Here is a 12,361-nt window from a genome sequence, read left to right as displayed (position 1 = left end):
CCCTTCTCAGCCTCCCGAGTAGCTGGGACTACAGGCACGCACCACCACTCCTGGCTAATTTTTGGTTTTTGTAGAGACAGGGTTTCACCATGTTGGCCAGACTGGTCTCGAATTCCTGGGCTCAAGCAGTTTTCCCACTTCAGCCTCCTAAAGTGTTGGGATTACAGGCACAGCCACAATTATTTTTTCTACCTCGATGTAGCACGGGGATGCAAACCATTCCAGTTGACAATAGCTTCATACAAGAACAATAGAAAAGGAGTGTATTGGCCGGGTGCAGTGGCTTATGCCTGTAATCCCAGCACTTTGGGAGGCCGAGGTGGGAGAATCACGAGGTCAAGAGATCGTGGGTAATATATATATATATATATATATAAATATATATATATATATTTTTTTTTTTTTAAAGAAAAGGAGTGTATTAACACAATTTGCAAAGCTCCTGGTATTTGTTGCCTTCTTATGATACATATTTTCCTCTCACCTATATCCCAGCTCCTATAGGCTGTCCTCAGTCCCAGGTGAGAATCATAGTCTTCACAATAACTAAGGCAAAATACTGAATTTATTCAGTTGATTTGACCAATCACATTGGACAAAAGGGTTTTATTTGCATAATATAAAAACATACTTTAAGTAAAACTACTTGCATACTTTACAATGTTACAAATATATATGAGAGATTCATGAAGGCATTTGATATAAAACATACACAGTATGCTATTTTAATGTACAAATGCTTAAAAGAAAATTGAGTCAGAAGAATTACAAAAGGAGCATCATCAATAATTCACAAAAGTTTTCATTTTTCTTAAAGGTCACATTCTCATCCTTTGGGATGTACCAAAATAATGTGGTTTACACAGTTTTATCCACATTCAGAACAACGTGTTTTGAATGTCTTAAGCATAGCATGTACAGTACACAATGTTTCCATAGGAACATAAAAGAAACTGTCACTAGTGGCCTGCCCTCAGATGGCTTCTAATTCATCTTAGCCATTTTTAAGACACTAGTCCAGCTTATTGCTACAATATTCAAGTTGTTCTAGTCACCCAAATTATAATGAATTCAATGTATACTAGAATTTACCAATAAAGGCTCAAAGAGTTATATACATCAATATACACAACACAACTATTCCAAGTAAAATGAAGATTCCATACTTAAATAAGAAACGAGAATAGTAATTTTCAGGTACCCTATTATCCCTGTGACTGGCATGTTTAGAATTTTGAGCAAAGTGCACAGCGAATGAAACAGTCAGCAGACACGACTCTTCTGTGAACGTGCAAACTCCTTCCTTGGAATAACATCACCTGAGAAATGAGAACCTTGAGGCCTGGTGCACACCAGATAGCTTCACGAGTCAAACACACAGGGGCCACTTGGAGGTACATTCGTGGGTCACGGGAGGTCACGCTGCTCCTTCAAAAATGGTACAATTCACTATACAGGGTCCCTGTGTGGAGGCGGCAGAACCAGCCTCCAGGAGATAAATGCTGTCTTAATTTAGAGAAACATGTCGTCCTTCAGCCATATTCAAGAGTTGGTGGCCCACGAACAAGATTGAAGTAGCCGGCCAGAGCGCCAAGGTCTATGTAGAGAGAGCGCTGTCGCTTGAGCATCTCAGACTCCTCGGTGCTTCCCGTGCATGAAGAATCTGAAAAGGAAAATATTAAAAAAATAAGTTATGAGAAAACATATCAAATAATAAATAACTTCCTTCTGCAGAGAAATAAATCCTTTGGGGCCTAATAAAACCAGCTGGGCACAATGGCTCATGCCTGTAATCCCAACACTTTGGGAGGCCAAGGTGGGCAGATCACAAGGTCATGAGTTCAAGACCAGCCTGGCCAACATAGTGAAACACCTTCTCTACTAAAATATAAAAATTAGCCAGGTGTGGTCGCAGGTGCCTGTAATTCCAGCTACTCAGGAGGCTGAGGCAGGAGAATCTCTTGAACCCAGGAGGGAGAGGTGGCAGTGAGCCAAGATAGTGCCATTGCACTCTGGCCCGGGCAACAGAGCAAGACTCCATCTCAAAAAAAAAAAGAAAAGAAAAAAAACCATTACATAGACCACAAAGTTCAAACAGGAGTCAATGGAGACAAGAAATTAGTTAGAAATCCTGGCATATTTTTCCAATAGTCAGATGGTCCTCTTCAAATACACAAAAGTCAGATAAGCAGCAAAGAAATATAAACAAGTATACCAGGCTTGACATCTGGGTTTGGACCTAAATGGATTAAGAACGCCACAGATTTTTAATAAAAATGGAAACCCCTCTCCCTGCATATTCAGTGCTCCTGGAATGCATACTGACTTTCCTAAGTGGAAAAAATTCATGGCTGGCAAGATTTTAAGCAGAGGAAGATGGAAATGTAAGTTGACTTCAAACTCAGTATTTTATCCATGCAGGGCAATGCTATGCTGTTTCCCTAACTCACTTGATGTGCGGTGGCTCATGCCTGTAATCCTAACACTTTGGGATGCTGAGGTGGGTGGATTGCCTGAGGTCAGAAATTTAAGATCAGCCTGACCAACATGGTAAAACCCAGTCTCCACGAAAAATACAAAAATTAGCCAGATGTGGTGGCAAGCACCTAGAATCCCAGCTACTCAGGAGGCTGAGGCGACAGAATCGCTTGAACCTGCGAGGTGGAGGTTGCAGTGACCTGAGATCATGCCACTGCACTCCAACCTGGGTGACAGAGCAACGCCATCTCAAAAAAAAAAAAAAAAAAAAGAAAGCAAGAAAAAGTGAATCAAGCAGAACCCTTGAACTTTACCAACAGCAAAGCTGTCATGTTCAATTTGTTTCAAAGACCAGTGTTGCAAACAAGCAAGTCAGAGGCATTTTCCAATGACTATGCTACCTATACTCACACTGAAAATCTGGTGCTAAATTAGCCAATTTAAAAACAAAGCATGCTTCTGTTCATCTTCTTTCTGGAATTTCTCAAGCAAAGTATGGGACTCAAGAAGTCATTTCCTTTTTTTCCAAGTGCTTTCATGAACACATCAGAGGTTTGATGTGGACGGAAAGAGAAGGGAAGCAAGGGTGCGGACACAGCAGGGTGGCCCTACCAGCAATGTTCTCAGGAAGTTCCAGCTCCTTCCTACTCAGCAGCCTCTTGCGCTCAAAGAGAGCAGAGTCCAGACTCTGGCAACGAGGCTGATCCTCTCTGGGCGGGTTCAGGGCCTCGTGTTTTAGCAGGTCTCCGGCTCTTGGGCGGTGATTGGGGTTTCTCTCCAGGGCAGCTTCTATCAGCTCTCTCATCACTGGACTACAGTCATCTGCGATGTCTTCCAGTGGAGGCGCTTGCTTGTGGATCTAGCAATAAACCAGCTCTCTTAGCATGAAAGGTATGGAGATACACCCTCAACAGCAAAAGCACACTGGTAACAGGACTTAGAGGCTGGGCATAGTGGCTCACGCCTATAATCTCAGCACTTTGGGAGGCCAAGGCGGGTGGATCACCTGAGGTCAGGAGTTCAAGACTAGTCTGATCAACATGGAGGAACCCCATCTCTACTAAAAATACAACATTAGCCGGGCATGGCGGCACATGCCAGCTATAAGTGGCACCTATAATCCCAGCTACTTGGGAGGCTGAGGCAGGAGAATCACTTAAACCCGGGAGGTGGAGGTTACCATGAGCTGAGATCATGCCATTGCACTCCAGCCTGGGCAACAAGAGTGAAACTCTGTCTCAAAAAATAAATAAAGTAACAGGACCTAGAAAGGAATTAGTTTCTCACCACATGCCCTGCAACAAATGCAGTTCATGCCCTCAAACAAGCAAGCTTCTCTTTAATGTCTTTTATCTTTTCCTTTAGAGACAGGGTCTTGGCTCTGTCGTCCAGGCTGGAGTGCAGCATCATGAACACAGCTCACTGTAGCCTTGACCTCCTGGGCTCAAGTGATCCTCTCACCTCAGCCTCCCATGCAGCTGAAGCCACACCATCATGCCTGGTTCCCTTTAATTTCTAAAGGATACAAGATTAAGCCCATCTTCTGGTTCAGTGTTGCAAAAGATAAGTGCTAGGTTTGAGTGTCAGTGACAGCTTCCAATCAGTGGCCCAAACGTCACTATGCAGTAACAAAGAAGCGTCTGCTCCTGAATTTATCAACGGTAAAATGGGAATTGCATGTTCCACTACAAGCCAGGCTGGTGTGAACATTCATAATAAAAAATATTTTAAGTGTTCAAAGAACATATACAACTTCCTTGGCTGAAATATGTATGCTACTCTGATGCTACTGAGTAGTATTGCATTATTACACATACAATGGAATAGCACAAATTATGCCCAATGCACATTTTAGTAAGTTCCCACTAAAATTGTTGTTTTCATTGTAAGAATGAAGCTTGCTTCTACATGGGAAGAACTTGTAGCTTACCTGTCATTTCACCACTGCCTCATTCAGATGGGGGAGGTATAGAGGGCAGAGCAGCCCCTCCCAGCCTGTGCCATGCATAACTCACCCCCCCAGCCCTGGTTGACCCCCCCACTTACTATGTACAGGTAGGAGGGATAGGCTGAGCGAGGGTAGCGCTTCACCCAGGGCGGGGTGCCCGTCTGCATGTGGATGAGCGTGGCCCCCAGGCTGTAGATGTCTGCTTTTGTTGAATGGCCCCTGCATAGGATGACCTCCGGACTCATGTAAATCTGAAAAAGATGTGGGAAACATTCAGTTTCATTCCCCTCCTTTGTGTGGGGTTCCATTTCCCTAATTCAGTTCTGGAAATTGGCTCATTCACCTTAAGATGGGAGAATAACATGGGCATTCCCTGGGAACCAGGCCGCTCTTGCTGGAAGTGTCCTTGCAATCTGACAAAGAACACCTGGCCAGGCACAGTGGCTCACACCTGTAATACCAGCACTTTCGGAGGCTGAGGTGGGCGGATCATTTCAGGTCAGGAGTTCAAAACCAGCCTGGCCAATATGGTGAAACCCCATCTCTACTAAAAATACAAAAATTACCCGGGCATGGCGGTGGGTGCCTTTAATCCCAGCTACTTGAGAGGCTGAGGCAGGAGAATCGTTTGAGCTTGGGAGGCGGAGGCTACAGTGAGCCGAGATCATGATACTGCACTCCAGCCTGGGAGACAGAGTAAGACTGTCTCAAAAATCAAAAACAACAAAAGAATAAGAAAAACCTTTTTCTGGCTGATCGGGTGGCAAAGAGCCTGGAACCAGGAATCCATCTGAGACTCCCACTCATCAAAATCCTGCCATCCACTGATCAGGTGTAGCTAAGTTTTCTATTAAAATGCTATTCCTTTTATGGTTAAATGAGCTACAAATAGACTTCTTCATCTGTTTGCCATTACACTGCCAACCCTCTAAATATCTGCAATGATAAAAGGTGAGAGAAGTCTATAGGGTATTCACGCACATTTCTTGAAAGGGAAAAACTTAAAAAAATAAAGTGTATGTTGTAAACGTGATCCTAAAGAGTCATTTTTATGAACCATCTGTTATTTTTACCTACCATGTAGCCCAGTGACTATTAAATGCAGCCCTATTAACATTGTATATGTTATATTTGGTTTCATGAGTCCATGCTGAATAAACAGGGGTGGTTTTAGAAACAGTTTCTGTAAGAAGCGTTTCTTTCTAAACTTAAGAAAGAAAGAGAGGTGGGGCATGGTGGCTCATGTGTCTAATCTCAGCACTTTGGAAGGCCGAGGCAGGAAGATTGCCTGAGCTCAGCCTGGAAAAGATGGAGACCCCCAATTCTACAAACTAATTAGTTACCTAATTTAATTTTAAAAAGTTTTTAAAGGAACAGAGCAAGCACTGGTGACCAGTGATCTGTATTTATGGCTGGTGCAGACGTATAGTAGTGAATAGCTCAATTATCAATATTTTGCTCTAAACAGCGTGGACACTGCCACGTGAATAAGAGAATGGAGGTCAGTGTTTCTGGAACACACTTCAGGGTAAGTAAATAGAGAACTAACTTACAAAAACTGGAGAAACTGCCCAGTCTCCCCCCTAACCCTGCTCAGCTCCTTCCTACAAGCCACTTCTGAGCAGACTTCCTTTTGCTCTCAGCAAACAGGTTAAACTGAGCTCTGGTTCTAAGCTGTCCCTGCAGCAGAGCCAGAGGACTTTCTGGAAAGATTTTGCCACTAAGTGTGTCACAAAGTTAAAAAATTAATGCACAACATTGTACCTATAGTCAACAATACTGTATTGAATATTTGTTTCGTTTTTTGAGATGGAGTCTCTGTCACCAGGCTGGTGACAGAGTGGTGCAATCTCGGCTCACTGCAACCTCTGCCTCCCAGGTTCAAGTGATTCTTCTGCCTCAGCCTCCCGAGTAGCTGGGACTACAGGCTCGTGCCACCACATCCAGCTAATTTTTTAGTATTTTTAGTAGAGACGGGGTTTCACCACGTTGCCCAGGATGGTCTTGATCTCCTGACCTCACAATCCATCCGCCTCAGCCTCCCAAAGTGCTGGGATCACAGGCGTGAGCCACCACACCAGGCCTACTGTATTGTCTACTTAAAAATTTGTTGAGAGGGTAGAGTTCATGCTAAGTGTTCTTATCACAATGAAATAAAAAAGAAAAGATTCATCAGGATATTCCCAGACAAAATAAATAAATAAATAAAAAGACAAAAGAAAAAGAAAAAATACAAAAAGAAATGCAGTGGGTATTTTTAACTGTCCATAGAGGATGCCTATCTTCTCTCCTGTACCCCGTCCTCCCCACCAATAAGGCAAGGAATAGGCTGAGTGCTCATTGTTGGCGTAGCCCACAGGGGCTGTGCCTAGAGGCTTGTAGGTTCTACGTGACTGCACGCCTAGGAAGCCTGCGGGGATGGAGCATCCATAAGCCTGTTGGCCTGGGTGCTGCCCTTCAGGCAGAAACCCAGAGCTTCCCGGCTCACAGTGCTTGTTCCTCAAGCTCTACCAACTACCAGACAGATCAGGGAGGAGCAGGGTTCAAGAGGTTCAAGCACTCGACAGGCTGGCTGATTCAAAGGCATGAAACAGCCCCGGTGGGGCCAACACAGGGTTCTCTGGGAGTTCTGTACCCTCAGGTCTGAGCACCAGAGCAAGAGAAAACCTTAAAGTCAGCGATCAAACCCTTCAGCTCTCAACATGCTTATTAGAAAGGGAAAGACCCTGTGTGTGTGTATGTGCGCATGTGATGACTGCACGTTAATTTATGTAGGTAAAACCAAGCAGACTTAGAAGGGCTTTCAAAAGGACTAAGTTCTAAAAGTAATTCTAATTTGTTATTCACATAGTGAATTTGCATTCACTATGTATTCTTTGTACCACGTGACTCAAAACCAGTCGATTCTGCATATGCTGGATCAACCTTGTATGTGTGTTACATGGTTACCACAGAATGCTCTGAATATGAATGCTCAGAGAGAAAGATCAAACAGGGGTGACCAGGGTTTGCATTTGCAGCTGTGCTGCAGAAATCGGAAATTGTCTGTGACTGCAATACCACACGATCAAGTTCTAACATCAAGCAAGTCTGCACAGCTGACTGACTAATTAGATCTCCTGGCTCTTTAAGTAGGAAGAGTAAAAGCAAGCTTATTGAAAGGTTTCATTGGTTACATCACAACTTTGCTGCTGTCAAACTTCAACTCCTGTGTGCTTTGCTACTAAGTATATCACAAAGATAAAAAATTAATGCACAACATTGTACCTATAGTCAACAATAGTGTATTGTATACTTAAAAACTTGATGACAGGGTAGAGTTCATGCTAAGAGTTCATTTACTAAGCAGATGGTAAATGCAGGTTGATTAAAAGAGAGTTTGTATTTATAAACACCAAGGCTCAGTTTCACACTTCATAAAAAGCAATTTGCATTTGCCAAAAATAACTTGATCCAAATTCTACTCAGGAGTGAAATACGTTATTATCTCATATCCAAGCATTCTGCTGGACAGCCCCAGAAGGAACACTTCTTTCTCCAATGTTGCAAAATGTTCGACTTCACCACATTGCCAGGAAAAGTATTTTCCATCTTTAATACCATAAATAGTTTGTTTCTCAGACTGGTTCCAGGAAAAAGGGTGGTGGAATATTACATATCTGAACTCGTGACTAGTGCCAAATATGCTGAAACATTTTCCAAAGAAAACATATCGTAAGCATCAAGTCTTATTAGATCTCACACTTTGGTGAAGTATTCTTAAGACCTAGGGACTGAGCATTCTTTAAAAAAAACAAAACTACGGTTTTCCCTTCTGAATATTGTTCTGCTCGAAAACAACTATCAAGAATCCTCTCTCGAGTATTTTCAATAATAACTTCACTAATATTCACAAAAGCAAGGATTTCTTCTGCTGCGCTGGAGAGTCTTGGCTCTGAGAGAGTTGAGAAAGGGCTTATAGAATCCTGGGGTTTTTGTTTTGTTTTGTTTTTTTAGGACAGGGTCTTCTTTTATTGTCCTAGCTGTGGGTGCAGGGGTGTAATCACCGCTCACTGCAGCCTCATCCTGGGCTCAAGCAATCCTTCCACCTCAGCCTCCTGAATAGCTGGGACTACAGGCATGAGCTATCATGCAAGTTTTACAAAAAGTTGTTTTTTATTTTTTTTTTACTTTCTATAGTGTTGGGGTCTCACTATGTTGCCTAGGCTGGAAGAATCTTGGTTTGAAAGGAAGATCATTTTTTTTTGTTGCTGCTGCAATCCAGTTCAGGGAAACACGTATACTAGCTAGACTAAGGGTTGTCATCTGATTGAACACCAAGAGTGATCTGGTAACCTCGGCACTTTCAGCAAAGAGAAGGGCACGGGGCTGAGTGGCTCAGGCAGTGAAGCTTCCCCCGGTAGTGATGAGGGTCCAGGGAGGCAGTTTTTACACCCATTTACCATCCTGCTTGCATCACACCTTATGTTCATCGCAATCAACTGTGAACTAAACTGTTGTGCCTTTTCTTTCCTTCCTTCCTCCCCCTCCCTCCCTCCCTCCTGCCTTTCTTTCTTTTTCTTTTCCTTCCTTCCCTCCTTCCTTCCTTCCTTCCTTCCTTCCTTCCTTCCTTCCTTCCTTCCTTCCTTCCTTCCTTCCTTCCTTCCTTCCTTCCTTCTCTTTCTCTCTTTCTTTCTTTCTTTTTCTTTCTTTCACAAAAGAGATGAAGTTTCACTATATTGCTCAGGCTTGTCTCAAACCCCCCAGCTTAACAGGGAGACAGGTTGTAGTGAGACAAGATCACGCCACTGCACTGCAGCCTGGGAGACAGAGCAAGACTCTGTCTCAAAAAAAAAAAAAAAAAAACACCCAATCTTGGCCTCCCAAACGGTTGAGATTATGGGTGTGAGAACCCCACGCCCATCCCTAAACGGTTGCTCTTTTAACAATTCAGGTAATTTAAAGTGGGTCCTCCCACCAAAGAGTGGGAACCACTGGAGTACCACTAAGGCATGGTCCTCACTGCCTGGTCTGATGCTTCCTTGTCAGTGCCCACAACAACCTGCCACATAGCAGATACTCAACGGACACTTGAGTGGACACTTGCTAATTGAATTAACTAGTCAGCCTATTGATGTGAATGTAACATGTATTATTTGAAAGACCATGAATGCATTTTTTGGAATCTCATTTAGAGTCAGCAAAGAAAGGCTTTTCTGGGTTGTTTTTGGCTTCACAGATGAGATAAACACAAGAACTATTTTACATCTTTAAATAAGATACATTTATGCTCACTACTTGAGGTTTATTATAGGATTCCTAGGCTCAAAGAGAGGCTTTTAGAGTCCTCATAAATATGAATGACCATGATAATTAAGACTATCATTGAGCCAAAACTCAGCAGTTTGGTTATATCAGTAATATATATATTTCATTCTACAAATATTTATCGAGTATCTACTATATGAATAAAATATGCCAAATTTCCACGATCTAGTGGTCATGACTCTGCTTTAGTAAGCAGAGACAGATAGTAAATTTTTTATTTATTGCATTTTAGGTTTTGGGGTGCAGATGAAGAACATGCAAGACTGTTGTATAGGTACACACATGGCAGTGTGATTTGCTGCCTTCCTCCCCATCACCTATATCTGGCATTTCTTATTTTAATAATGTATGTAGTATTATATTTTTGAAAGTTATGTAGCAGTTTGACCTTAGGCGTAGACTTAGAAAGAGCTGAGTTCAGGCTGGGTACAGTGGCCCAAGCCTTTGGGAAGCACTTTGGGAAGCCAAGGCAGGCAGATCACCTGAGGTCAGGTGCTCGAGACCAGCCTAGGCAACATGGTGAAACCCCATCTTTACTAAAAATACAAAAATTATCCAGGCGTGGTGGTGGGTGCCTATAATCCCAGCTACTCAGAGGCTGAGGCAGGAGAATCACTTGAACTTGGGAGGCAGAGGTTGCAGTGAGCCAAGATTGTGCTACTGCGCTTCAGCCTGAGCAACAAAGAGCAAAACTCTGTCTCAAAAAAAAAAAAAAAGGAAAGAACTGGGTTCAAGTTCAGGGTCTGTCACTGAGTGATTTTGGACACTTTAATCTCTGCAAACTTATTTCCTTTATTGTCGAATGAGAATAACAGTAGTATCGCTTACAATAATAGCATTTACAACAACTGGGTTGTTGTAAGAATTAAATAACATACTGCTTTTTAAGTCTAAGCTTATTATAAAATTAACTATAATCTATAACTATTATTAAAGCTGAACTCTGGGCCAGACACAAGGCCCTACAGTCCAAACACTTTGGGAGGCTGAGTTGAGCAGATCACTTGAGGCCAACAGTTCAAGACAAGCCTGGCCAATATAGTGAAACCCCCATCTCTACTGAAAACAAAACAATTAGCTGGGTATGGTGGCACATGCCACCATAAAAAAAAATTGGTTTGGTGTGGCGGGACATGCCTGTAATCTCAGCTACTCAGGAGGCTAAGAAGCACTTGAAACCAGGAGGTAGAGATTGCAGAGAGCTGAGATTGTGGGTCACTGTACTCCAACCTGGGCCACAGGGCAAGACTCTGTCTCAAAAAACCCAAAACTAAAACCACACAAAACAAAGCTGAACTGTGGATATGATCTATTTTGTGGGGCTTTTTTTTTTTTTTGAAACAAGGTCTCGCTCTGTCACCCAGGCTGAAGTGCCCATGGTTTACTGCAGCCTTGAACTCCTGGGCTCAAGCAATCCTCCCGCCTCAGCCTCCCCAGCCAGCTGGGACTACAGGCATGTCCCGCCACACCAAACCAATTTTTTTTTATAGAGATGGGGTCTTGCTCTGATGCCTAAGCCAGTCTCAAAGTCCTGGACTCAACTAATCCTCCCACCTCAGCCTCCCAAAGTACTGGCATTATAGGCATGAGCCACCACACCTGGCCAATTTGATCTATTTTGACATTACTTTGCTTACAGATGTTCTATATTATGTATATCAAGATGCATATTGTATTATAAATACTATTACGTATTATAAATAACACAGCAAAAAACAAAATGAAAAATCATATACTAAACTTAGTACTTGGCATAGAGCAAGTGCTCGTTAAATGTATTCCAAGGATAGTAATGATTGAATGCAATGGTTTTCTTCCCCTTCTTTGTCCTTCTTTCCCACGGTAACTCTGGAACACTTTTTCCTTTTTACTCTTAATAAAATAGTAACGATTTTCATGTGAATATAATTACCTCTGTTCCTCGGAGGTCCTTGGGAAAATAGACATCTTCAGTCATTTGAACGCTTAGGCCAAAATCCACCAAAACAGCTTTTGTAGACATGAAAACAATGTTGCTTGCTGAAATAAGAGGAAATCTTTTTAAGATAAAATGTTTTAGATGCTCATAAGTCAAATGAAAACATTACCTAAAACCATAATGAATCTCAAAGCAGAAAAGACTGAAATGCTTCCTCTTGTGAGACTGGTGTATTATATTCAAAAGAGGAGAATGAATTTCAGAGTTTGGGTGAAAATCACTTCAGATCCATCAAGAATTCAGTCAATGTGGGTATGAATGATTATAGCCCTTAATAATGTTCAAGAACTTGAGCTTCAAACTCCTAGAAATAAACATACTGTTGTCAAGCCACTTTTCTAAAACAGAAAACTCAAATACCCATTTTCTTTTCCCCCAGTAAAAGTCGTGCCACTCTAATTTAGAACTGGCTATTAACGGTTACATGGGTCTCTCTTGCCTACTACCTCATCATATCCGAGCCCTAGAAAACAGTTAGTGAAAGATTATTGTTCCGCTGGTATACAAAATGAAAAAGGGATTTGTTTCTCAAAAATATCTGTCTCTGTGTTTTTAAGTAAATTGCTATTTTTCTTTTTCTTTTTTTTGAGACAGAGTTTGCTCTTGTCAACCAGGCTGGAGTGCAATGGCGTGATCTTGGCTCACTGCAA

At 42.3% G+C, this 12,361-nt stretch overlaps 1 protein-coding gene across 3 annotated transcripts in view; it reads right to left on the bottom strand.

The window, feature by feature from the left end:
• Positions 1 to 547: 547 nt before the first annotated feature.
• The window catches only part of MAP3K8 (mitogen-activated protein kinase kinase kinase 8), a 28,834-nt gene continuing 17,020 nt past the window's right edge, over positions 548 to 12,361 (bottom strand). For all 3 annotated transcript variants that reach the window (XM_035307068.3, XM_002750140.6, XM_009000127.5), the window contains 4 exons: positions 11,646 to 11,752; positions 4,525 to 4,677; positions 3,091 to 3,337; positions 548 to 1,663 (listed from right to left, as the gene is read on the bottom strand). In XM_035307068.3, coding sequence (XP_035162959.1) covers positions 1,533 to 1,663; positions 3,091 to 3,337; positions 4,525 to 4,677; positions 11,646 to 11,752 — 638 coding nt within the window. In that variant the 3' untranslated portion in view covers positions 548 to 1,532. The remainder of the gene's footprint in view (positions 1,664 to 3,090; positions 3,338 to 4,524; positions 4,678 to 11,645; positions 11,753 to 12,361) is intronic.

The sequence above is a fragment of the Callithrix jacchus genome, chromosome 7, assembly GCF_049354715.1.
Source record: "Callithrix jacchus isolate 240 chromosome 7, calJac240_pri, whole genome shotgun sequence".
Taxonomy (NCBI): Eukaryota; Metazoa; Chordata; class Mammalia; order Primates; family Cebidae; genus Callithrix; species Callithrix jacchus.
Note: the sequence above shows the minus strand (reverse complement) of the source record. Positions and strands in the feature narration are given on the sequence as shown.